Source organism: Thunnus maccoyii, chromosome 13 (genome assembly GCF_910596095.1).
Source record: "Thunnus maccoyii chromosome 13, fThuMac1.1, whole genome shotgun sequence".
Classification (NCBI taxonomy): domain Eukaryota; kingdom Metazoa; phylum Chordata; class Actinopteri; order Scombriformes; family Scombridae; genus Thunnus; species Thunnus maccoyii.
In genome coordinates this window covers 2,618,287-2,645,282 of record NC_056545.1, presented here as the reverse complement: position 1 = coordinate 2,645,282, position 26,996 = coordinate 2,618,287, and the positions used below count along the sequence as shown (strand labels likewise).

The 26,996-nt window shown below is 37.3% G+C and overlaps 2 protein-coding genes across 3 annotated transcripts in view; both read right to left on the bottom strand.

Moving 5' to 3' along the window:
* Positions 1–26,996, bottom strand: part of LOC121909983 (tumor necrosis factor receptor superfamily member 14-like) — a 124,899-nt gene that overhangs the window by 29,677 nt on the left and 68,226 nt on the right. The gene's annotated exons all lie outside the window — the stretch shown is intronic.
* On the bottom strand, positions 5,169–12,213 carry LOC121909997 (tumor necrosis factor receptor superfamily member 14-like). 2 transcript variants are annotated; one of them, XM_042430907.1, is made up of 7 exons: positions 11,774–12,213; positions 10,502–10,641; positions 9,025–9,118; positions 8,580–8,705; positions 7,855–8,010; positions 7,271–7,355; positions 5,169–5,581 (listed from the first exon to the last, which is right to left on the bottom strand). In XM_042430907.1, exons 2-7 carry the CDS (start codon positions 10,541–10,543, stop codon positions 5,413–5,415), a joined length of 672 nt encoding a protein of 223 aa, XP_042286841.1. In that variant the 5' UTR covers positions 10,544–10,641; positions 11,774–12,213; the 3' UTR covers positions 5,169–5,412. The 2 variants fall into 2 exon arrangements, with proteins under 2 accessions (XP_042286841.1, XP_042286843.1); XM_042430909.1 differs by lacking the exon at positions 5,169–5,581 and having other exon boundaries at positions 7,271–7,345; positions 11,774–12,211.

The following is a 26,996-nucleotide window of genomic DNA, read 5'->3' as shown; positions in this document are numbered from 1 at the left end:
TTTTGATGATGTGGATAGAGGCTGTTTCATTCACTACTGTGTTTAAAAGAGGAAGGTATCATGCCTCACATTGCAATAATTGAGCATTGAATATTTTATATATTTTATTTGAACACTGGACATCTTAAATGTTGTTTTCATTTAAGACCATGGGCAAAAGTTCCTTGCTGTTTCTTGGTATAAGTATGTTACAGAATAGATGGAAAACAAAGTTTTATTTGTTTGACTCAAATCTGTGATACGATCCGACCGTGAGTTTTGTGATCCATTGCACCCCTAGTGTTAACATGTCAGCTTTGTAGACTATATTTTGTATGTCATGCACATAGATAAGAGTGTATAAGTCATGTATTTTATACGTGCATTAATACTTTCTGATGTGAACCTACACTTTTAGATCTGTGAATGTTTTTAGTGTCTTTCTAGTATTCAGCACTGATCTGTTCCTGTATCACATTATAAGCTCTGTGGTACTTTATATATTTCTGTATACTAAGAAAATACACAGGAAACACGTGTAAATCATGTGATATCTTGTCTGTTTTTGATGAGAACATAAATCTGTTGTCACAATAGAACAATACTATAAATTTGAATTTCACTTTGTTAGTAAAATCACTCATCTGAACCAGTCCATGGCTAAAATGAGCTCTTCTTTGTTTAGAAACAATATGTATATGTTAAATGTCTTTAAAGAAGCAGCCTTTGCACTACTCAGGGGTTTTTGTTTTTAAAAGCAAATTGTTTTATTGGCATATAAAATTGCCCCCCACCCCTCTGATTTCATCAGGTGGGGAACAATGATATAGTTTGATGCAGTTTGTTGTAAGATTCCATGTTGGTTTTCCTCCTGTCCTCCCCAACTTTTTGAGTCACCAGCCGCCACTGGTGTGGGGGTTGAATGCAGCTCATTTTTGTAGGATACAGCAGTATCCGGCCTATATACATACAGTAGATTATATACAAACTTTGTATGAAGTTTGGTGTTATATGGTAGTAGTGGGGATGACCTATGAGGGGAAGGGAAAATGGAGTGAGGGTGACAGTTTAGTGATAAAGTGCTGTAGAAAAATACCATCAAAACTAAAATTTGTAGCTCTGTACTGCAGTTTTTCCTTTATTAGGGCCCGAGCACCTAGCGGTTCACTCACACTCTCCATTCAAATATATGAGTAATTTTCTGTGTCCAGCTGCAGTTACTTATTGTCTTTACACACCTGACAGTACACATGTCAATCAAACTTTGACCAGGTCAACCTGCTGCACACATTAAAGGACCGCAGGAAGTACAATCAGCTCTGTCCCTTCTTGTATTTTCCTGCTAGTCACTGATGTGCACAGCCAGGAATTTATAGGAGTCCACTAACTCCACCTCCTCCCCCTGGATGGTAATAGGGGTTGGGGGCTTCCTGCTCCTCCGGAAGTCCATCACCAGCTCTTTGGTCTTGGAAATGTTGAGATTTAGGTGGTTGTCCTCAGACCAATGCACATAGAGAGGGCTGGATGGTGTTAAATGCACTGGAGAAGTCAGAGAACAGCACTCTCACTCTGCTCACTGATCTCTCCAGGTGTGAGCCAGCCCTATGCAGCAGGTGGATGATGGCATAGTCCACACCAACTTTAGCCTGGTATGCAAACTGCAGAGGGTCCAGAGAGCTGCTCACCAGGGGCCTCAGCTGCTGAAGAATATACTTGCAATGTAAATTATAATATTTCAAATGTGTTTAAAGTACACTTGTGACACAGGGAAGAACAGGTGAACCCAAGTGCAGAAACTCAAAGGCAAGGAGACAGGGATATAGTAGGAGCGCTGTTTTTATTTTAAAACGAGGGAGGAAAGGAAATGCACGCCTGGGAAAGCTTGACCTGGAAGATGGAGACCTGGGGCTGATGTTAAAGCTGGAAGATGGAAACAGAGGGGGTCCAGGGCAGGGTAGCAGGGATGATGAGACGAGACAAAGGGCTGGAGACAGGGACCAGAGCCAGAACTGCAGGGAACAGGCAACAACAAGAAAACAGGATACATGCAAGTGAAGTGGCTTGAAGACAAGTAGCAGAGTCTATGATCTGGCTGAGTGGAAGTGGCAGGGCTGAGTGTTTGTAGAAGGCTTGATTACTGAGATAAGGTGCAGCTTGTAAGGCTCTGATCTGACTCCAGCACACCTGCAGACAATCACACAGGGAGTGTCACAGCCCGGCTCAAGAGGACAAAGAGGAGAGAACAATACATGACTTTTAACAAAAGAGTTATTTAACAAAATATAAGTTAACAAACATCAAAATAAAGTATGTAAATCAGTAACATCAGTAGTTCGCTTTGAATGAGTGTACAGTGAAGTGTAATAAACACAAGGAAAAACCTAACTTAAATGTGCTTGTACTCTATTAGTAGTACATTTTATGTACATTATAAGTCATAGCTGATACCTTCTACACTTCGTTTAAAAAAAATCTAACACAAAAAGTGACACACAGACATGTTCCAACTCTGTCCCTCAAACTTTTATTTATTTCTAATGTTTCCAAAAAACAAAATAACCCACAAAATAATAACCTCACTATAAACAGAACAAGTTCATTCATTCTTAGTATGTAGAGGGTATATTTGTTTAGATACATTTATTTTTAGTGCGCACACCAACTTTCAACTCTCACTTCCTTCTATGATTCCTAAAAAAAACAACAAAAAACCTTATAATATGTAGATAAGTTTTAATTCCTTGCCTTTTTAGCATTTAGATAAGTTTGAACTCTTTCATTGCTTTTCAGCATGTACATAAGTTTTGTAACTGTTTAACTCTTTGACTGATACTTTCTACACTTTGTTTGAAAAAATCTAACACAAAAAGTGAGAGTCTTTACACACAGACATGTTCCACCTCTTTCCTTCAAACTTTCATTTACTTCCAGTTTCCAAAAAACCCACAAGCTCTACAAAAACATTTTTTAAAAATAAAAACCTCAGTATGTACACAGTACATTTACTCATTCATACTTAGTATGTAGAGACTAAATTTGTTTACATACATTTCTTTTTCTTCTTTCGCTTCTATCAATTCTTTGAAAAACAGAAGAAATAAAGTTAAGTCAGAAATGCTCCAAGTCTTTCCTTTCAACTCACTTCTTTCACTTTGGTGCTTTTTCTTTTTGTTTTTTGTCCATATTTTTTCTCTCTTGTGGTGAACTCGTCATAACGACTAAAAGAAGGAAATATCTTTGAGAAAGTCTGTAGACGATGTTCCATTCAAGTCTTTTGTTGCTGTTGTGCACAGGTCAGCATTGATTGATTAATGACTTTAGAAGCGAAAAACATTATCTGATAATGTTGCTGATTACCATCAAAGTTATTTAGTTAAAATACTGAATCATGTACAGTTGAAAAAATGCCTGAAAACAGGTCAGTGTTCAACAGTTTGTTAATGTGGTGTCTTGTTATATCATGACATCACTATGTGAAGAACAGGAAACATATCCCAGATAGCAAAATTACTGTGGCCCAGATCCGGGCAACACCTGACACTTTTGGCACTTTCATCCAGCCCACATACTACTGAATGATGGCACTTGGGTGGTCCGTTCCTGTTTCCCAGATCTGGGCTACAAGCAAGCCGTATGTCACCCAAGAGCAAATCAGATAAACCAGAACTGGCCCTCATCCAGAATACACATGAGAGCACTGCATCTTTACCAAAAAAAGGCCCGCATTTGATTTGTGATATTTGGACCATATTTGGTATTTTACATGTGGGCCATTTCAGGCTCACATCCATTTTCCCAGGCAAGAAGAAGTCCAGCAGTGCCACATCATTGCCTGAAGTGGCCCACTTCTGTATGCTATCTGGGATATTTGCATGGAACATTGTCAAAGGGTTAGGAAGGGTTAGACCCTCCCAAAGATCTTTCCTTCTGTTTCTGTCACATGTAGTAATATTAGCAGCAGTTAGTATGACAGATATTTCAGCTGTAGCACTTAAAGTGTGTAATAAAGTATAAAGTATATAAATACAGTCTTCTGTTCTTCTCTGTATATTAGTTGTAGTGAGCTACTTTTGAAGCGCTTCACTACTGCTGATAGTAATTTCCTGCATGTACTTCACTATAAATACACTTTAATTTGAAGGCAGTGGTAGACCTTTATTGTGAAGCCTGAAGTGTACATGTGTGGTGAGTTAAAGTGCTGCTCAGTGCTGTTTGTCAGGTCTGTACATGTTCACAACTCCTACATCAAGTTACATGTAAACAAGTTTAACATGTAAACATGTCTGCCTTCAGCTGATAATACTGTAAAAATATAAGTGTGGTTGATGCATTATAATGAAAACTGTGTGCTGTGGAACAATATGATTTAAATATGTATAAACCTTAAAAGAATGTGTGTGTATGTATGTCTCCACTTTGTGACACTGATTGTATATTTGTGTTTTATTCTGTGTGTGTCTGTGGATCTCTCTCCCTCTCTCTGATGAACCTGCTGTGGTCTCTCTGATTGGCTGTGTGACTGATTGTGATTTAGTGTGTGTATCATGCCAAAGAGCTGACTGCTTCCAGTGTAAAAACTAGTGGTTTAAAGGTCGACTTCCTCCAGCTCCTGTAGGCTCTCCTCTCTCCACTTCCAGCCAGCATGTTATGAATGACTCTCCTGTGAAATACTTGTATATCTTGCAAGTGTGTATACAGGAAGAGATGTGTATCTTGGTTTAGTTTTGCTTTGAGTAGATCATTTAGTATAATTCTGTGTGTTATTTTGCTGTTAGCCCACCCTGAAGCCAAAATGTCCCTAATAACTGAGTGAATAAATACTTTTGAGGGCTGTAATCCTTGTTGCTGGTGCTTCTTGGGAGTTGGGAAGAGGGGAGTCTCATTTCTATGTTGCACCAGGGTTTCCCCTACATTAGTGCGTAACAATAGTTAAAAAGCTGTTTAGCAGTTACAGCCTCATGTTAACTTACTAAGAATGGTCCCAGTGGCTTCCTGAGGTAGTATACAGATGTTAAATGTGTCACAAAGACTGTCCTGGTGTTGGATCAGTACTCTGTATTGGAATATACTCTGGGTTTAGGTACTGGAATCATTACCGCTGTCGCCAAGTGCTTGCTCATGGGGGAATTGTTGGGTCTCTGTAAATTAAAGAGTACGGTCTTGACCTGCTCTATGTGAAAAGTGCCTTGAGATGACTTCTGTTGTGATATGGGCGCTATATAAATAAAAATTGATTGATTGATTGATTGATATCAGGAGAGAAGAATTTTGATCGGTGCATCCCTAGTGAACTTTCTAAGGATTTACAAAAAATAAGCTGACAGGTTGAACATATCAGTTGTTATTCACCTGCCTGACATCCAAAATATTAGCACGAAAAGTTAGTGAGCTTTAGTTGAGTCCACTGGAGGCGAGGAGGATATTAGACATTTATTAGGTAGACATGCAAAACAAGCACCAACCTCTGCTCACAAACACAAGTGTTAGTGAGGAAAACAATAACAAAGGTAGAAATAAAGAATAACGATTTCTTGATGCACTTCCACAGACGACATCATTTGTCTGGTTTCCTTCTTTGACCATCACTTGAGTTTCTGAGCAACTGTTGGATAAGAAAAGTGAAAGACTGCTTTATTTCTTTGTTATTGGATTCAAATGGAAACTCATTTTAAGTGTCATCTAAAGAATAAAATACAGAGTAATGTCACACTGATGCAATAATAAATCAATACAAATATATCAATAAAATAAACCATGCTTACAACAAAGCAGTGGGTCAATTTTAGTTAAGTTGCAATATTTTGAGAAAAAAGTTGTAATGTTATGAATATAGTTGTCATTTTTCAAGAATATATTTGTAATATTTTGAGATTAAGTTGTAATTTCATAATGGTTTTGGAAACTAAAGACAATCTACTACTTGGATACTTGAAGGAATTCCTATAAAACCTGCGGGACTGGAAAACTGACACGACTAATGAATGGAACATTCTTGTGGAGTTAATCTCCCAAATTCCAAACAACAAGCAAGGTGACTCACATCTGAGGAAACAAATCAGGAAACGGGGTAGGAAAGCCTTCCTCAGAAACTAAACTCAAACAGGAAAATAAACACAGACCAATACTATCCGTCATCCTCAGCAATGTCCACTCCTTGTGAAATAAGACAGATGAACTTCCAGAAAATGTGAACTTCCTGCATGAATATAGAAATGCTTCCATCCTGGCGTTCACAGAAACATGGCTTGACAATCGCATCTATGATCATGCAGTCTTTATTGACAGTTTAAGCGCTCTGTTAAGACTCAATACAGACAAACAAAAGTACCGGTAAAGAACACAGAGGCAGGGTTTGTTTTTATATCAATAGGCACTGGTGATCCAAAGCCATTATCCACGAAAGTCTGAGGTAGCCTGACATAAAGCTAAAACTTCCTCAGCTACTTTTAGTGGGGAGGACTGTGACCATAATTCATGGGGAACCAGTGGAAGCTGTACACCAGTACAAATACCTGGACACTGTCATGGATGACAAACTGCATTTTGAAGCCAACACAGAGGTGATCATCAAGAAGTGCAAACAGCATCAGTATTTCCTGAGGAAGCTAAACATAATAATACCCTCCTCATTCATCTGCTGGTTCCTCTCTCTCACAATCCAAGCAAGAAGCAAGAAGCGCCTCCAGAAGACAATGAACATCTGCTGTAAAATCATAGGCCTCCCCCTGCCGTCTCTGATCTCACTGCATCATCAGCAAACACTCCAGAAAGCCCAATCGGGACCCTACCGGCTGCCCTCTGGCAGGCGTCTGTGCTGCCCTGCAGCTAAGACTAACCTGAGAAAGACAACATTCATATATGAGGCTGTTCGCCTACTAAACTCCAGTCTGCCTCAGGCCCCGTCTTCCTCTCTAACCTGGGACTAACACCCACAACTTCTGATCTGCCACAGCACCCCTCCACTTAAGACTCTTATATTATTTGTATCTCTGCCACGTGGTCACTGTTTGTCTATCATGTATTGCCTTATATGTCCTGTTTGTATGTCCTTTTACGATGCCTGCCTCATGAATTGCCCCTCAGGGATAAATAAAGTTTTTTGAATTGAAGTGAATTGGCAATGTCCCATGCATGATGATTTGTTCCACTGCTGCAAAAAAACCCCAGTGCACAATTGTAATGATCAAAGTGCTATATAGCAAGAAAAAATGTTCTTTTGCTTTGCTTTTTGTGCTTTTAGGGAACAAATTAATAAATAATCAATGAATAATTCAATAGAAAAGTGTCTTACATTGTCCAAGCTGTGCAGTTCACACCATCCTGTGAAAAATAGCCCGGCTGACAGTTGTAACACACTGTATCAGTTCTGTTGGTTCCTTAGAGAAAGAGACACATCTGAGATTACTCACCATCACTGATCATTCACTGACAGAACAGTCTGACTTTGACGTTTGTTACCAGGTTGTTTTATCCTCTGACATCGTCAACAAAAACGCTTTTCCTCTTCACATTTCTCAGGAGCAATTTATAATGAATAAGTATAGAAGCCAAGATAGTATCTTAGGTTTTTACACAGGCCTTGTTTGTACCTTTATTTGTTAAAATCATGTTTACTTCACATATACTGCACATAGTCACTAATCAACTACGATGGTTTTACTGGTGCAAAAGTTCCACTTGACAGCAACAAGTTGACTGGTCTGTGTTCAGTTGTGACTTTTTCTACAGAATTATTGAGCTGCTTTTTTCCTGCTATCTAGTGGACAGAAATCAATACGTGCAGCTTTAATGAGCAACTTGTTTGTCAGGTCATGGTGTTCCCATTTAAAACTTCAACTACAACTATAATCTTAAAGTCAGCATGAGAAAACCAACCTTTTTGTCTGATGTATTGTCCTGGTTGACAGCTTGTGTGTTTCAGTGCTTTCACACAGCCGTCCTCTGTGGAGTCCATACAGTAGAATCCCTCCAGTGGTTGACAAACTGTATTTGATGTTGATGTACATGATGTCTTTATCTGCAGACCAGAACCTGTCAACACATACAGAGGTTACATATGAGATACTAAACTTCTCTTCTGTTCAATCTACTAGACAGCAACAGCATGCTGATCTTTTTTCTGACTTACAGACAATCTTCAGTTTTTATGACATCTTTGGGAAATGTGAAACAATAGTTTCTCCCATTTATGAATTCATATAATAATGAGCTTAGAATAGTAATGTGTTTCAACAGTGAGCAGTATGCTCCACACAAAAGAAAAAAGTGATTATTGATCAATCTCAGATTAAACTGAGAAAACAACAGCACAGATACAATCCTCTAATCATCATTTTCCTCATTGTTGTCATGTAGAAATTTAATGTTACAGTTTTATTGGGAAACTTGCTTGTTAGGCTCTAATTTCCACTGTGGAAGTTGTCTCAAGGCAGTAGACTCGTCATGCTGAGTCTCTGCATCTTCATAATGAAGCCGCCAACCAGACAGTTTATTCACTTCTTACAGCATTGACAGTGAGACTTGCAGTAAAAAAACTTCTTACTGGCCTTAAATCAATACTAAGGCTTACATTTCTGCAAATAATATGAATATAAATCTACCTGCATCACAGTTTGCACAGATGAAACACTGTTTAAGTCCAGTGGGCTGATTCATGTAGGTTTCATCAGTGCAGGGCAGGCAGGATGTACTACTGATCTTTGTACAATCTGTTTTAACTCGACTTCCTGTGGAGAAGAAACAATGTATTATCATCATAATTATCATATTATTCACATTATATTTTGAATAATTGCTTTTCTCTCTCTGATCCCTCTTGTTCACCAGGTGACAAATATCATACAAGCATTGTATCTTTCTGTAAATCTTCTGTCATGTCTGAATTAAGAAACAAGGAACATTTAGCTACGTAAAAGTCAGCTGTCAGAAAAAGCATCACTTTGTTTTACTGCTTATAAACAAGCAGTAAACTGTATTGATTTGCCAGCTTATGCTTTAACCAAAAGCTGGCAAACATCCTGCTTTTATGTTTCAGTTAGATCTTACCAGCAGGACATCTAGGACAGCATTCTTCTCCTATTTGGTACTCTGCTGGATGACATGCGAGGATCTGTCCGATGAAGACTTTCAGTATTATTATCTGTGAAGAGTAAAAACAGTTTTTTGTCTCAGTGAAACCTGGTTGAAGTTAAGATATTGTTGAAAACTGTCCTGAATAACTTCCTGCTTTAATCAGAGAAAGGCAGAATAAAAGACATGACATGTACATCACATAACAATGAGGTGGAAAAAAAGAAATGGAGGAATAAAACATGTGATGGTGATAACTGAAAGTGAAGGGAAGGTCAGTGGAGGAGGATGTCAATGGAGGCAAGAAGAAGGAAGAGAGGACCTGAGGGGAGAAGATGACGGCCAGGTAGGACTGAAAAAAGAAGATGAAGATATGGAGACGAAGATGATTTCAGAAGACGACTGAACAGTAAAATGACCAAAGAACACTTTTTTCTTTCCACTTTATGACTAACTGATTTTTAACTTTAAACAATCATTTGTATTATTGAGGTTTTATATTTTTACACTTCTGAGCAGTTTAATGTTATTTGTACAGTTTTATTCACTATGTGTGAAGAAGCATTTTTGCACTTTCAAAAAGTGAAAAAAGTCCTTGATGTGAGACCAGTCCTACACTACTATATAACATAGTTACAATTACACATAATCATATGTCTTCAATAGCTTTAAATATATTTCTAAGCAGTCTTAAAGCTGCTGTACATGTGAAAACAGTTAATTAATGTTTTATAACACACTGTGAAATTGTTATAATCTGATATATAAAAATTTTGTAATTGTTCTTCATTATAAATAGTTTTAATCTCCAACCTGAAAAGGATTTGTACATGTGCACAATCACTTCTTAATGATTATCACACTATACATTTATTCTAAACTATGATAATAATATTTCAAATATTCATATTTATCAACAATTCAAATCATAATTAATATTGTTGGCGATTCATCTTCCATCTATCTATCTTTCAGATTTTAGAGAAGCAACTCTACTGGTTTGTCCTCCTCTTGTCACTATGAATTCTTTTCCAGGAATCTGCAGTTTGTCATTATTTATACATTAAAAGTCAGTGTTCAGCACTTCACCTTGTCAATAATCCCCTGACCGCCCCAAACCAGCCTCGTTACGTCACACTAGTATCAGAGAGGTGTCGCTGCTTTTAAATACTAGATAAACTCCTCAATCTGCCTCAATGTTTAAAAACAGCTGTAAACTCTGTTTTAAAATCATTAGTTTTTATAGTATAGACTTTATTGAACAAAATAACAATAATGAAAAGCAGTAAGACCACTTGTATTGTGACTGACTGTCTCAGATTGAATCCATCTACTATCACATGGAAATATTCAAGTAAAGTTCAAGTACCTTAAAATTGTACTTGGATGTATCAGAACTGTTAAACAACACATGACCCCCCCCCCCCCCTCCTTTTGTTATAAACTATTTTACCAACAAAGTTGCAGCTGTCAAAGGTTTTCTTCTCAAAGTCATTTTGTGGATCAAGTTGACAGTTTTGATGAATTGAAGACACAATCTCACTGAGATTTTGGATGAAGAGAGATGTCACATCCAAATCTGAGGGACAACATCTGGAAACAAAAAGAAAACTTTGGTCTTGTACACAGCTCGTATTTTAGTTAACTGCCATTCTCAGAGGTTAAACTTCAGTCCTGTTTGTTTCCTGTCAAAGCTCATTAAAACATATTACTGAGTCTTCAGAGACAAATGTCATTTAGAAAAATGTTGGTATGTCTTGTTTCTTGTTACTGGATAGTGTATTGAGCTGAACTCTTGGCATTGACCATTTGCATTAATACTCCTTACTTACTTACTTACAGCACAGCTCAGACTTGAGAGAACAGAAAGATTTTAGACAGTGTGAGTATCATAAGTGGAAGATGACGAATGATATCAGAAGTGACTAAAACGGAAACTGACAGATTTAAATAGTTGAACGGCAGGTTAAAGGATATTTTAATAGTGTTAAAGTTTACAATGTTCTCTTACAAAACGTTATTAACAAAACCAATATAGGCAACAAGCAGCCAGACGTCACAGCTTTAACAAAAGATCCGTTGTATTATGTCTAGGATCAGAGCCACGCCTGTAATCTGACTGCTGGTGCACAGTGGAACAATAATTTTGTAAAATGCCGTAGTTTGAAAAAAAAAAAAAAACACATAACATTTTAGCCTACTTACCCTGGTTACTGTGGAAAGTGGCCGATTAAGCACCGAAGTATAATCAGAAGCTGAATACACTTGTACGAAAGTGAGGAAGAACCAGGAAAAATCAGTAAGAATCAGGAAGAGAAAAATAGGGATTACTGGGCGCAACAGGTCTGTGAGTAGTATTTCAAGGAATGCAGGAAGAGGCAGGTCATGTTCCTGAAACTTCCTTAAAACAGCTTAAAAAAACTGATACAGTAATCAAAGATAGTAGGCTAAATTGTTATGTTGTTGTTTGAAACTACAGCATCTAACAAAAGTATTGTCACTGTTGGTAAGTTACCGCTGAAATCGTGATTCTACCGAACATTAAAACATGACACAATGGTCTCGTTTATCGGTTACGTAGTTTTAATTAATACTTCAGCGTTTTCTGAAGTGCTGCCGGTAACTTTAATAACATGTACGTAAAGTGTATTACAAAACTGGTTGTACACCAGCAGTCTGTGTTTAGTACCAGCAGCGTGGAGCAGCACATAATGCAGTAATTTACCTGCCAAGCGATTTTCGCGGGAGTCTCCCTATTTTTACCCCCTTCTCCCGCTGTGCTGCCGTTTTCGTAGCTTTTTGCTTTTCGTTATAGCAACCTTTTTCTGGGACTGTACAGCTTGCGTGTGCAGCTGCTCTCTCCAGGCGGTCTTACGTCCTCTTCCCTCTGCTCCACTGCGGTCAAGTCAGCCGCCACAACAGGAAATAGTAGGACTTGGATGGTCCGTCGACTAAACGTGGTTTGACGTCGCTTTCATTTACTTTCGCCCCTTTGGGACTCAGGCCCTAATGAAAGCGACGTCAAACCACGTTTAGTTGATGGATTACTCATGTCCCTTCAGCAGAAAAGCCTCATTACCGCAATAACGGAAGCGTACGTGCAGTAGCAAATTACGTGGCGGCTCGCTTGACTGTGATTTCCGTAGTGGCGGCTGGCTTGACCGCAGTCTCCGACGCCGATGTGATTCACTACCTGCGGGTGCCGCTGGTTTGTCTCAAGTTTACAAGAATTTGCCAAATGTTAAGATACTAGGCAAACTCAGATAAACAGTCTACTGACAGACAGCTTTCGTTGTGGTTCTCTGTGGTTGTGTAAAACTTAAAGGCGTTGGATGAGACACTGAAGGCAAAGCAGTTGAAAATATCGATTTTTCTACATGTTTATCATCTTTCTATTGTTTTTCTATTGTTTGTTTGTCTGTTTATTTTTTGGTGGGGTTTTTTTTTGGTGTTGTGTCTTTGCTTTGCATTGTACTACTTTTGCTTTGTCTGTCAAAGCACTTTGTAAACTGTTTTTAAACGTGCTCTATAAATAAAGATTATTATTATATATATTATTATTGTGCTGGTTGAACAGGTGGTTTGATAAAATACGTATTGGCTTTCAACTCGCAAAGGTTTACAGTAACGAGAATAGTTGTCGTCAACTTGAGTATTAAGGGGGTAAAACTGAACTTTTTCTTTTCAATCCTAAATGTTGGCAGGTATGTAATATAATTAAAGCTGCAAGCAGTGTTGAACGGGCCTTCGCGCCTTCGTGCACATTGGGCCACGATGCAGTCGAACGGCTTCTGTCACAGGCATGTAGATGTCTTCAGACCCGGGCTGTTTTCAGACAGTGCAAGAAGGAGATAAACATCACTTCCTTTGTCCACTATATTGCCCGCTGCTGGGGCTGCGTTGCTGCTATTTCGTAGGGGGCACTATTCAGCCAGTTTGCATCACTACTGAATATTGTCATGTAGATGTGTTCAGGTCAGGACTCTTATCAAACATGCAAAGTTTGGGGCAGACTGGAGCATTTGCACTGAAGTTACAGCAATTTCCTCTGTCATGGCGAAACATCAAAACTCAACGCCACGCCACGGCCACACGCTTCAATGATAGCTAAATTATAGCATATTAGGCACATTACCGCCACCCTCTGCTTTGGACTGTAAACCACATATTAAATCCTACACATAAATCCTGTCTGTCTAATAAACTCAAAAAGAAAAAACTGCTACTCCACCCACTTGGCAGGTTCATTAAAGTTTTAATGCTGAGCTCCGGAACTCCAGTCTTCCTGAGTTCTTCCCTCATATATTGTCCTTTTTGATCATACTTAGTACAATCTATGCTTGCATGTGTAATAGTTTCCTCAGCCAAGTGGGAAAAAATATGTGCATATGTCGGCAATCGCCCAAAATGATAGTCAAAAAGTAATCGTGTTAAATAACCGTGATGTCAATATTGAGCAAAAAATAATTGTGATTATGCTTTTTGCCATAATCAAGCACCCCTAAAGAGAACATACATTTTGATTTACATACACACACACAAAGCATTTAAATATGTATGTGATAAATTGATGTCTTTAATTAACAGTTACTTGAACATTTTTCAGTGTGCTCCTAAATTTCTATGTGTGCTCCTATTTTTTTTTCATTTAGGAACACATGTACTTCTCGACAAAAAAGTAAGCATTGAACACTGCTGTCAGGTGTGTAGAGACAATAAGTAACTGCAGCTGGCCACAGAAAAATACTCATATATTTGAATGGAGAGTGTGAGCGAACCGCTAGGTGCTCAGGCCCTAATAAAGGAAAAACTGCAGTACAGAGCTACAAATTTTAGTTTTGATTTTATTTTTCTGCAGCACTTTATCACTAAACTGTCACTCTCACTCCATTTTTTCCCTTCCCTTCATAGGTCATCCCCACTACTGAATTATACATATAAGACTCATAATTATTGTAAAATAAATGATAATAACAAAAAAATTAAAAATCATATTGTAGTAGGAATTTTCATCGCGAATCCATTGATACAGGTTTGAAAGTGGTCTGACTTATAGTTTAGACGCCAGACGCCCCAGTTTGGCACAAAGTCCATGAACAGAGATTGCCTCCCCATTGGTTTACATTGTAAGGTGTGATGTCGCACTTTAACTTTCAGGGCTTACTAGATCTAAACCGTTCGAGTTATTACAAAGTTTTTAATAACTTTTGTTCAGCACAGTGTGATAAATCATGTATAAACTTTGAAGCCGATACCATTAAGGCCCTAGGAGGAGATAGCGCTTATTCGGGGTCCAAAATTGGGGAAAAGTCATAGTTTCATGTGTGTATTGTGGACTTCCTGTTGGATTTAGGTCAGGGGTGTCAGTGTATGATTTGTAGGTCTTGATGAGTCGAATAATTGAGTTTTGGTTCGATCACTCTACGACATTCCTACGGGTCGTGGCAGCCATATTCGTTACATAGGTGGCGCTCTCGAGCACATTTTGGCATTTTGGGGGGTTAATTTTTACATTTTATCAAATTTTTCACCAGACCTGGTGTGCGTGAGTTTTTGGTGAGTTTTTGAGCATGTTTAGGGATTCAAATTTAGGTCTGAAGTGGCGAGATAATAAAGAAAGAAAGAAAGAAAGAAAGAAAGAGAACAGATACAAGAGGGTCTCCGCCCCTTTCGCCCCTATTGTATATCGTGTGTTTGTTTCTTTCTTCTTCTTTTTATAAAGTCAGGTAAAGTTGACCAGACCTGTCAGCCCAGGTCTGACAACCTCTACATGCTTATGACAGAAGCCCTTGGACTGTGCCATGCCCCGAACAGTAAAGGATAGAAAACACATGTAAATTCAAGATTTGTAGGTCAAAGTCTCATGACTCATTTAAAGTTCAAATGAAGTTTGTATCTAAAACAACAAACCTAAAGGTACAAAGTTTCTTTTTTCATCACTGCATTCAAAGATGATTGCTTTTTGTCTCCTTATAGATTAAAATAGTTTGACATTTTGAGACACTGATTTGCTTTCTTTCTCAGACTTAGAGGAGAAGATCAGTACCACTCTTATATGTTTTTTAAATGTGAAGCTAACAGCCAGTTAGCTTAGCTTAGCACAAAGACTAGAAACAGGGGGAAACAGCTAGCCTGGCTCCATATGAAGGTATAAAAATCCGCGTACCAGCACCTCTAAAGTTCGGTTATTCATGTTATATCTTGTTAATTAGTGAACTTTAGAGATGGGAGGGAGGACTTTTAACCTTTTTGACAGAGTCTGACTAGCTGTTTCCAGTCTTTGTGCTAAGCTAAGTTACTGTCTCCTGGCTATCGCTTCATATTTAATGTACAAACAGGAGAGTGCTATTAGTCTTTTCAAGTCTACTGCCCAAAATGTCAAAGAATTTCCTTAACAATACACTGTTATCACTGAGTATGTGTAGTTATGCAGCATTTTATGTGTTCCTGCTTCCACTCTACAGAAGAGGAAGATGAGCAAGAACCGACCTATGCTAATGTGAAGATCGCACAGCAGCAACGGAGTTAGATGCATCAGACGGCAGAGATGGAGGTGGAGTACGGCCAAGTCAAGTTTTCAGGGTGACCTCGGAAAACTGTTAAACCAACAGAAGATGAATGTGTGTACGCTAAGGTCCATGAAAGCAGGTGATATACAGTGTTCAGCGTTTTTACAAAGACATATATTATCATTCATCACTTGTAATGTACTCCTGGGTACTCTTCCCTCAGCTCTCTAGAAGACCAAAGATAAGTTTGCATGTAATGACTGGTCTCTGAATTTGTTGCAATAGATTTTTTAAGACTACTTTATTAGCTTTATTTATTACAGGGTGTTGAAACCATTTGTGTCAGTTAAAGGATGCAACAAGACATATGAACGAGTTGTGTTGTCCTGCTTACTCTTAAATTAAAGTTACTTCATGGGGTGAATTTGTAGATGGAGTTAACATGTAGTCTTTTCATTACTAATTATATTATTATATAATTTTTATTGTACATTATTTTAGGATGAACGCCTTATTATACATTATTATATATAGTTTTTCTGTTTCTGTTTCTGTCTGGAGAAATGAGAGAGTTAAAAGAAGGGATAGTTTAAAACTAAATGTGATGCAACAACTTGTCAGTTTCTTAACACAAGATGTGTTTATCAGTTAACACCAGAAAGTTATATTTCCTATATTTTGCTTGATGCACTTCCTATGTGTGTGTTTGTGGATTCCAGTTAACAAAGTACCTTACAAAACTAAAAGATAGATATCCATATTACTCAACCAGAGTAACATTGAACAAGTTTTAACTATTTCATTATTTGAATAATTCAGAGTTTGAGTTATTTAAGCTCCAACTTTCAAATCTGGAGGAGAAACAAATCCACATTCTGAATATTTATATGAATTAGGTTGCTGACTTAAATTGCTTGTTGTCCTGTATTAACCAGAAGTTTGAATTAAATTGATGTTTTAGTTAATTACTATTGTGCACGTGAATGTGGGATAAATGTTAGAACACAGAACACATTCATAGCAGCGATTACATACTGTAAGCTGTAATTGCAAATCTGTGGAAACTGATCACTGCTCTTCAGAACTTGAAAGAGTGCTTTCATCACTTAAAACGACTCAATATCAATTTTTAAGGGATTGGAGCTCTCAGCTCCAACCCAGCTCTCCTTTGGAAATGTTCACTGCACTTTAAACTTATATTCCCAACAAGAACTAATAGAAATACAGTAGATATATATCTACTAGGGATGTGCAGAAAGCCCAGTATTTGTATTTGTATCTATATTTTTTTGAGGCAGCAAAATTATGTGTATTTGTATTTGAATAAAAGTGTAAAGAGCCTTAAAAATCATGTTTTTGTTTTTTTATTATGCTTTTAATTTTAGAAAATGAAAGTGTTACAATAAGTGTTCATGAATAAACTACCTTCCAAAGGAAGTCCACAAACCGGGTCTCCAACTGGAGTCTCCTAGATCATAGATGACTGATGCAAACATGATGATCCAGAGACATAGTTGTGCTAAACTGGCCTTTAATCTTTTCCCCATGAGCACAAATAGACAGTTTACATGTTGAACTACCAGCTGTCATTCTAAAATCCCAGTTTGATGGTAGAATATGGCCTCATTTATTGAATCAGTAAATGTTTTTCTGTGTATCAAAAGACTGATCAATCACTTGTTTTACAGTTTATCTTATGTTTTCAGTTGTCCTGATGTCTTTTGGGCATCATGGAAGGGAACTGAAATACAGCAGACAACAGCTGCTAGGTTGGTACTGCATGACATCATGACATGTCACCTGTGGCTTGGATTGTACTTCATCGTCTGCCAAATGAAATGTAATGTTAGTGTAAAGTATAGTATCAGAGTTTTGTTTGTCATAGGATTCATTATATGTCTGAGACTGTTGAGTAGTACAAGAAAGAAGGAGATGAGGAAGTCATGACAACATAAATTTCTTGAGAAGATGATGGTGTGTGATTTTCTTTCTTGTAAGTAGTGACCATGTTAAATTCACTTCCTTTCCCCCTCTCCACCTCTAAAACCTGTAACTGAATTCAATACAGTTTTTATACCTTCTAATCTGAGGTTGATCTCTAACAGAAGACATTTCAGGCTGTTCAGTGTAGGATGTTCATGTTTTCTATTGAATAAAGTAAAGAAGTTTGTCTGAAAGCTGCTGACTGGGTCAACAGAGGCTGAACAGTGAGGAGACATGGAAGCTGTGGTTGGACTGTTGCTGATACTATTCGGAGTCTCTCATGGTGAGCTGTTTCACTATCTGACATGTTAGTATTGGATTTGATATTGTGCAAATAAGATGTTTTGTGTTCAATTAGAAATCATTATTGATGATTTTATGCAGCCACGAGATCACTTTTAGTCAATAAGTACAGTTTGACATCATCCTAACTGATGCAGCTTAAATACTGTTCCAGGCTAGAAAACAGCTTTGACCAAATAAATACTTTTAACAAAGAAGAATCAACTGACAACTAAGATTTCAGGGATTAGTTTCATGTGCATACCCTGTTCATTAGAGAGTATGACGCACAACACATAGTTTAGTGATAGTTTAGAGCTGCAGTTGACTGCCAGTAAATGGTTTGATGTTGTTACAACCTGAAAGCTTTCTGTAGTTTAACTTTGAAATCACAGGTTGTGAAGCAAATAAATGTTAATGAAATTTTTGAAAGTGAGATCCAAATCTCAGGATTTTGCAAATACAGTTGATAGCACAAAATGAATGAAATTTAATTTGAACAACGGACACCCTCTCACTTACCAAAAATCAGAAATGACAGAATGATCACAATGAAATCTTAAGGAACCTGGAGATATACAATATCTTTTGTATTCTGACTGAATCTGTGAGGAAGAATGAAAACATCTCACAGTGCTGCTGAGTAATAATTATCACAATCACTCCAGAAATATAGTTTTACTGTATTTGTTTGGCAATGAACAGTAGTTCATATCCAACATATGCCTGCCCTGCTCTTTATTAGAAACTGTATAAAACAACAAGAACGTGTTATTATCAATGTTTTATGATGTGACACCGCAAAGGTTAAGGTCTGGTCAGGTTGAGGCACAAAAACCACTTGGGTTAGGGCAGTCCTTCTCAAATAGTGGGGCGGTGCGATGCCGGACCGGTGTGTTTACTGTGTGTTACTGTGTGTTCACATCACAGACACTGAGTGAATTCTGGCTGAGTGTAGAGAGGCAGTATCCACTCTAAGGGCAGAAGGCTATGGGCATCCTTATTCCCTTTGCAACATCATATCTTTGTGAGACTGGCTTCTCTGCTGTTGCTGCACTGAAGACCAAGTACAGGTCCCAGCTAAACATTGAACAGGAGCTGAGAGTTGCAGTATCATGCTTCAAACCCCGCTTTGAAAAGCTGTGCACTGCAAAACGTGCTCATTGTAGCCATTAATCCTGACTTCCTCATTTTGATAAAAAAACAATCAGCACAAATTGTTTTATTCATTTTTGTTTTGTAGGTTAAAGTGTTTTATATATTGTGCTCCTGAGTTAATGTTGCTGATCAATTTTAATTTATTATTATTTATTGATTTTATTTAATTTTTTTTTAAGTATCAAATGGCAGTCGGTCAAAAATGTTTATAGTTTAAATAAGGATTTAATTTTTTTTAATTTCAGGCAAATTGATGCACTTTAAATCTTTTCTGTTACAAACTAAAAAACAATTTTAATAAAATTATTCTTTGTTGTAAGTTGATCTATACTTCTTTCTTTTTTTGTTTTCTTTAATGTTAATAAGGATACAATGTTATGCAGAGGTGTACTTATAACAATTTTATAGACAAATGATACTATTTATAGTTGCAGTGGAGAGTGGGGGGGCGCAAAATGTTTTCTTCTTCCTGGGGGGGCGTAACAGAAAATAATTGAGAAGCACTGGGTCAGGGAAAGGTCATGGTTTGGGTTAAAATTATCACTTGAAATGTGGCGTGGGATAAAGTTACTACTTCCTAACAATTCTGGCGAGGGTTTCGCAAATATAGGCTCGCCATCTTGACACGACCAGAAAAAACAAATGAAGCGTTCAGAGCAGGCTGAAGCCCTGAATATTAACAGGGATTATTTTTCATACATTAACCTCAAGTTTTAGAACTGGGACCATGTTTAACACAGATATCCAAAATCATAACAGTATGAAAATAACAGAAAATCACAAAAAACATAATATGTACCCTTTAATGTTTCTTTTAAAACATGAATATTTGCACCGGCATAGTACATTGTCCTAGTCATTAATTTAGTAGAAATGGAATGACCAAAACTGTGATAATAACTTTTTTAAAATGTATTTTTCTATTTTTCCAGGTGTTGAAACCCACTGTGATGGCAGACAGGACGGAGCTCAGTGTTATGGAGCTCTGGGAGGAACTGTGGTGCTCCAGCTGATGGACAACACCTCAGAAATATTTAAATACCAATGGACAAAAAACAAAACCTTAAATATACTTTATGTGACAAAAAATAAGATTGTGTCTAATGAGATGAAGGACAGATCCATCTTTACTCCCAGTAATGGAACATTTAGGATAAATAACCTGAGCAGGACTGATGGTGCTGAATATACCCTTCATATCTTTGATTCAAATGGACAGCAATTAGAACAGCGGACTCTTCAGTTGTCTATTCAAGGTAAATATCTACTTTTGCTATCATTAATCTTATCATTTAATTTGTATTATTCACAATAAACCAACAAATGATTTTAGAAAATTAAACTAGATAAATACACTTACATAAATACACATACTACTGAACAAATACTATTTCTATATTTTACCTTCCAAACAATCATTTCACATGAAACACTCAAAGTCTACCACACAACTACAGTATAGCGTTGCATTTCCTAAAACATTTTAGTCTGTACTTCTGTATATGAATTTACATTGTAAACACTGAATATGTTTAAAGCCACATTAAAAAGTCATGTGAGTGTGTTTCTCTCAGCTCCTGTGTCCTCTGTCCTGCTGGGCTCTGAGTGTTTGTCCCAGAGATGGATGAGGGTGTCCTGCTCCTCTGAGGGAGGGGACAGTCCTCAGTACAGCTGGACTCTGGATGGACACACACTGACAGACGCTCAGCTCCTCTCTGGAAATAAAGAGACCAACAACATCACTCTGAAACAAGACGTCTCAGGACTACTGGTCTGCTCGGTCAGGAATCACGTCAGTAATGTCTCGAAAGAAAAGAAAATATCTACGTGTGGTGAGACAGAACATAACTAGAAATCAACTTGATAATTAATTATTACACTGTACATTATTCACAGTTGATCTGTTTGTTTGTCCGTAGGCTTCATATTCATCAACTGCACCTTACCCGACGGGACAAACATATCACAGTGGGTGTTTTCAGCCAATAACACTCTGTGTATTGATCCAACAACAACCCCTCCCATGATCACAGACATTACAGGTAAGAAGACTGGCATCACAGTGTCAATTAAACCCTCAAATCAAACTGTGACCAACTCCAGCAGTGATGACCCATGGTACATTAATAAGTGAAAACTTTCTCACCACACATGCTGATACAGTCTGTAGTACTTTCATAACTTTGCTGTCACAGTTGAAACTTGACATGTGATTTTTGTGTCTCTGTATTTGAACAGATAACTCACTGCTTGTGTTTGTTTTGCGAGCAGCTGTGGTACTTTCTCTGTTGGGTGGGATTGCCATCTATTTTGCTTGGAAGAAGAAGAAATACAACAAAGCTGAAACCTCCACCAGACCACGAATAAAGGACCATCCAGAGAACTCCTTCGCAATGGTTGAATTGTGAAGTTCTGCATCTGAACGTTAACTTTGTGAAAGCATCAGGATGGTTTTCACCTTCTGCAGTGATTGGTCATGTGTCTTTATAGGTATAAAAAATGACAGGATTTACTGTGAAATCTCTCTCCTGTTTTTATTCTTTACAAAACTTCTTCTGCCACTGTGTTCACAGCCCAGAAGCTCGCTGTGAGTACCTTTACAAAAAAGTCTTAGTTAGTGTTTTCTGCGGCTCAGTGCATCTTTTATAAAGATTTCAAAAGTAAACAGACTTGTTGTGAAATCATCAGTGTACTGCTGCCTTTAGAGGGTGGTAAAGCCTACAGATCCCCACAGCTCTGCCTGTGATCATAGAACAGAGGAAACATTACAGCTGATACTGTCTGTTAATAATGTACAAAACTTTTTTTCTTTCATTACTGCTGAAGTGAATTACATTCACAATCAAAGACACATTAATGTCTAAATGTGCTGAAAGTGTCCATTTATGTTAAAGGAAAATGTCACATTGTGAATAGAGTTTATATTGTTATTTTATTACTGAAACTCATTTTGATGATATTTGGAAATTATTGTACTGTAGATTTCCATATCCTGACTGTCCGGCTAAAACCTTTTATCTCCAAATTTGGTGATTTTCTTACTTCTTAAATTCAACCAATTTAAACACATTGGATTATTGAAATATGTACTGTCAGAAGTTGATGTTTTGGAGATACATGGCTTTCACTTTTGTACAGGAATGTTGAATTTAGTAGCTACATATATTGTGAAAATCACAGTTTTGTATTCAAAGGTTTTTATTGACACGTTTGTTTGTACTAAAGCCCAAAATGTGATTTTACAACACATAAAATGCTGGCATGTGAACTTATATGACTGAAGTGTCATATCATTGTTTGTTTCTATCCAATCAGAATTTAAAGTAACAATCAATCAGTTTAATCAGTTTTGTATTTTGAATGTAGTTGAGCTGCCTTTTTGTTGACATTTTTATCACGGATTGTACCTTTAATGCCTGCTGAGAACTGAATGAACCCTCCAGTCTCATCACTAGTATAAGTATATGTGAGGTTTCCCTCTGCTGGTTCACAGAGGCGTCACCATTATTTATGGAAGGTTCTGTATTCATAAAACTCTGCTGAGATCAGTAAAAATAGATCAAATATTTACATGCTTCAGTTTAAGTTAAAATAATGATCAATAGAGCATACTGAGCAATACATTACTCTCCATCATAGAGTTATTATACTTCACGTATACGTGTGGCACAGCAGCATCAGCTGTACGGCGTTATGTTACACTCTGTGTACACTGTATTTATGATCTCTGTCGGATAAACATAAGTATGTTCATGAAAACGTATATATTAACTTTTAATTCACTTCACAACGTGGCATTATGTGACAGAAATATGCACATACATTATTATCTGCCAGACTTATAAAGACGCAGATACACCTGGTTCTGCTTTTTTAAATGTCACACACTATGGAATGGCACGAGCCTCATTTGCTGTCACAGTGAGCCAAAAATGGATGTAAAGGTCTTTAAACCACCGTTTGTATGTCAACAGTTGTGTCCGTTCTGCTCATCAGACCTCAGTGAGAATTACGCACAGGCTCTCCAACAGCTGATCATTACGCACGGCTGCTGTGGATATTTGAAACGACTTTACCCCTAATTCATGACATTTTTCTGCAAACCGTCACCACTGTAAGGTGTCAGTCATCATTATTAAACGTCAATGATGACAAATGATTTATTGATAGAGCTCGTGTTGAAACTGACTTTACAAAGTGCTTCAAAAGGAAGTGATCGTTAACAGAGAGATGATGCTGAAATAAACAGAATGATGCTTTAATAAGGTTTAATAATTCACCATTGAATTTTACTGAAAGCTGTATAGCAAAAATAACGACACAATCTAGACTGAAGTGCGCACATTCTCAGTGCACATTCTTCTTATATAAATAGCATAGTTGTTGTGAAGCAGCCATATACCCCTGTGATTGGCAGGTGCGTTCTTATGTAATAAAGGGACCCTCCACACACAACACAGTAAAGTGCCATTCAAATAAAACTCGCGGGCCGCACTAATATTAAACTTTCATATCAAGGTGGGGGCCACAAAATATCGGCCTGCGGGCCAATTGATTGAGACCCATGATCTGACGGGTCTGAAGTGACATGTGTAGGTATGTTTACACGCTGTTTGATGTGCTGCAGTTCAGCAGCTAATTAGCATCTAGCTGCTAACTGACGTTAGCGGTGAATGTTTGTTTGGTGGCTCGTTCAACAAGCTGCAGGACAACACGTGTGTTCATGTTTCTAAGTTATCATCAATTTTTGATGATGTGGACAGAGGCTGTTTCATTCACTACCGTGTTCAAAAGAGGAAGGTATCATGCCTCACATTGCAATAATTGAGCATTGAATATTTTATATATTTTATTTTAGTTTATTTAAACATTGGACATCTTAAATGTTGTTTGTCTTGAATGTTTTCATTTAAGACCATGGGCAAAAGTTCATTGCTGTTTCGTGCTGTTAGTGTGTTACAAAATAAATAGAAAACAAAGTTTTATTTGTCTCCCCCCTTTTTTTGCTGATCCTAAAAATGATCCGATCAGTGACTCACATCCTATATATTTTGTATGTCGTGCACATAGATAAGAGTGTGTAAGTCATGTATTTGATACGTGCATTAATACTTTCTGATGTGAACCTACACTTTTAGATCTGTGAATGTTTTTAGTGTTCAGTCTTTCTAGTATTCAGCACTGATCTGTTCCTGTATCACATTATAAGCTTTGTGGTACTTTATATATTTCTGTATACTAAGAAAAATACACAGGAAACGCATGTAAATCATGTGATATCTTGTCTGTTTTTGATGAGAACATAAATCTGTTGTCACAATAGAACAATACTATACATTTGAATTTCACTTTGTTGGTAAAATCACACATCTGAACCAGTCCATGGCTAAAATGAGCTCTTCTTTGTTTAGAAACAATATGTATATGCTAAATGTCTTTAAAGAAGCAGCCTTTGCACTACTCAGGGGTTTTTGTTTTTAAAAGCAAATTGTTTTATTGGCATATAAAATTGCCCCCCACCCCTCTGATTTCATCAGGTGGGGGACAATGATATAGTTTGATGTGGTAAGTTGGTTTTCCTCCTGCCCTCCCCAGCTTTTTGAGTCACCAGCCGCCACTGGTGTGGGGGTTGAATGCAGCTCATTTTTGTAGGATACAGCAGAAAGGCCTATATACATACAGTACATTATATACCAACTTTGTATGAAGTTTGGTGTTATTATCATTTATTTTATGATAATTACAGGTCTTATATTTATAATTCAGTAGTGGGGATGACCGATGAGGAGAAGGGAAAAAATGGAGTAAGGGTGACAGTTTAGTGTTAAGTGCTGCAGAAAAATACCATCAAAACTAAAATTTGTAGCTCTGTACTGCAGTTTTTCCTTTATTAGGGCACGAGCACCTAGCGGTTCGCTCACACTCTCCATTCAAATATATGAGTAATTTTCTGTGTCCAGCTGCAGTTACTTATTGTCTCTACACACCTGACAGTACACATTTCAATCAAACTTTGACCAGGTTATGTGGGTCAAAAGTCTTTACTTTTCTAAAAATAGACTTGATGAAAATTAGGAAATTAATTTGTTTTACACACAAACTACTTTCCATTTACTAATTGAAATTCCAGTGAATGGGCCCAAAATTTGCATGATTTTGATGACACGGGTGTGAGCAAGACAGACATGTCTCACTTTTTAGTGTCGCTATAACTTTACTGTAAATGCTCCAGTCTGCACCAAACTTCATCCCGGCCTGAACACGTCTACATGACAATATTCCATCAGTGATGCAAACTGGCTGAATAGCACTCCCTACGAAATTTCAGCGAAGCAGCCCCAGCAGCAGGCAAAATAGTGGACAAAGGAAGTGATGTTTATCTCCTTCTTGCACTGTCTGAGAACAGCCCAGGTCTGAAGATATCTACATGCCCGTAACAGAAGCCATAGATATACATAGAACCAGACTGTGACATTTACAGTATATGTTAAGTTTTACATGCACTTTGTTTCATTTCCTTCACAGCTGAGTGAAATGAGTCTAAAACGAATGATGAGATGAATGAATTCTAAAATTCTAGTGTCCAGTGTCCTTTTAAGGCCACTGACTCCATTTTCTAGTTTCTTTTAAGTCCATAAACTGGAACAATAACATCCAGTCAAACTGTTTCCAACGTAAATGAGAAAAATGTAAAAGTCACAAATATGATACATTCATGAATTAAATCTCATTTTTTCAGATGCTTGATGATGTCAAAAGAAACCGAAAGCTTCAATTTTAGGTTGAATTATGGCTTGTACAGTTAAATCAAACTTTTATACTGGAAATGAAACTGAGGTACAAATAACAGATACAAGAGTACATGAAACTGAAATTGTGAACACAATAAAAATGTATTTGAAAAGTGACAAAACTCTAGATAATGACTTACTCATGAATATATTTAATGATTGTGGCTGAATCTGAAGGAAATGTGAAGGAAAGCTAAAAGTTGCAAAATCAAATGTATTCTCACTCATTAAACAAAGATCACAAACTCAGGTATAAAACTAATGCTGAACCACAATAACAATTAGAATATGTTGTCCCAATTTGACTTTTTATACACTAACTAATGGTACTGCCACAAGGAGGGAGATTAAGTTTGTCCACAAGTTGTTAATTGAAACATTTTTCTGTCTCATATTTTTATATATTTTACCGTAATATTAACAGTCGCTGAACTGCAACTGTTTTCCAGTCACAGGCCTACAAGCTCAGCTGCTCAGCTTCAGGTTTATATGTCGACAAACATTTTTGATGAATGAACTGAATTTCCAGTGTAGAGGGTATGCCATTTCATTCTGGGCTTTTTGGAGTAGTCAGTGTTTCAAAATATGAATTTTTTAGATGCTTTCGGCTACATCTTGTTTCTTTCCTCAGCAGATGGAGTTTGCTCAGTTGTCATGGAGATGGTTCAGTTGTTATCAAGGGACCCAAGTATGGAGTATATATATCATATATCATATATAATATATCAGTCTGATATATTGACTGATATATTTATTGTTCAACAGTCTTGTAATAAACCTTGTAAAACATAACCTGTATGATAGTTAGTAGTTCATGGTGTTCCTGTATTAGATTGCATTATATTGCAAGATATTAAAAATATGTTTTCTATGTTAACCCAAAGGTCATCTGGGTGATTGAGGTCAGTGAGGTTTTCCTGCTCCTCTGAGGACGGGGACAGTCCTCCATACAGCTGGAGAGAGACAGAATCTACTGAGAAACACAAAGAGAGAGGGAGAGGATGACATGACAAAAGTTAACTGGTGACATTCAAACAAGCTTTCAACCACTGGACCAACAGGACGTGTCTGAGTGTCTCACAGGGACTTTTTGGGGCATAGTGTTTGCATATTTTTTTTTAGCATAAGTGTTTCTGTCATAAATGGGGAACTGGACCTGTAGAGTAGTACAAGAAATAAACAAAAACGGAGCAACAATAATCATAATGATGGAGGAGATGAGGAA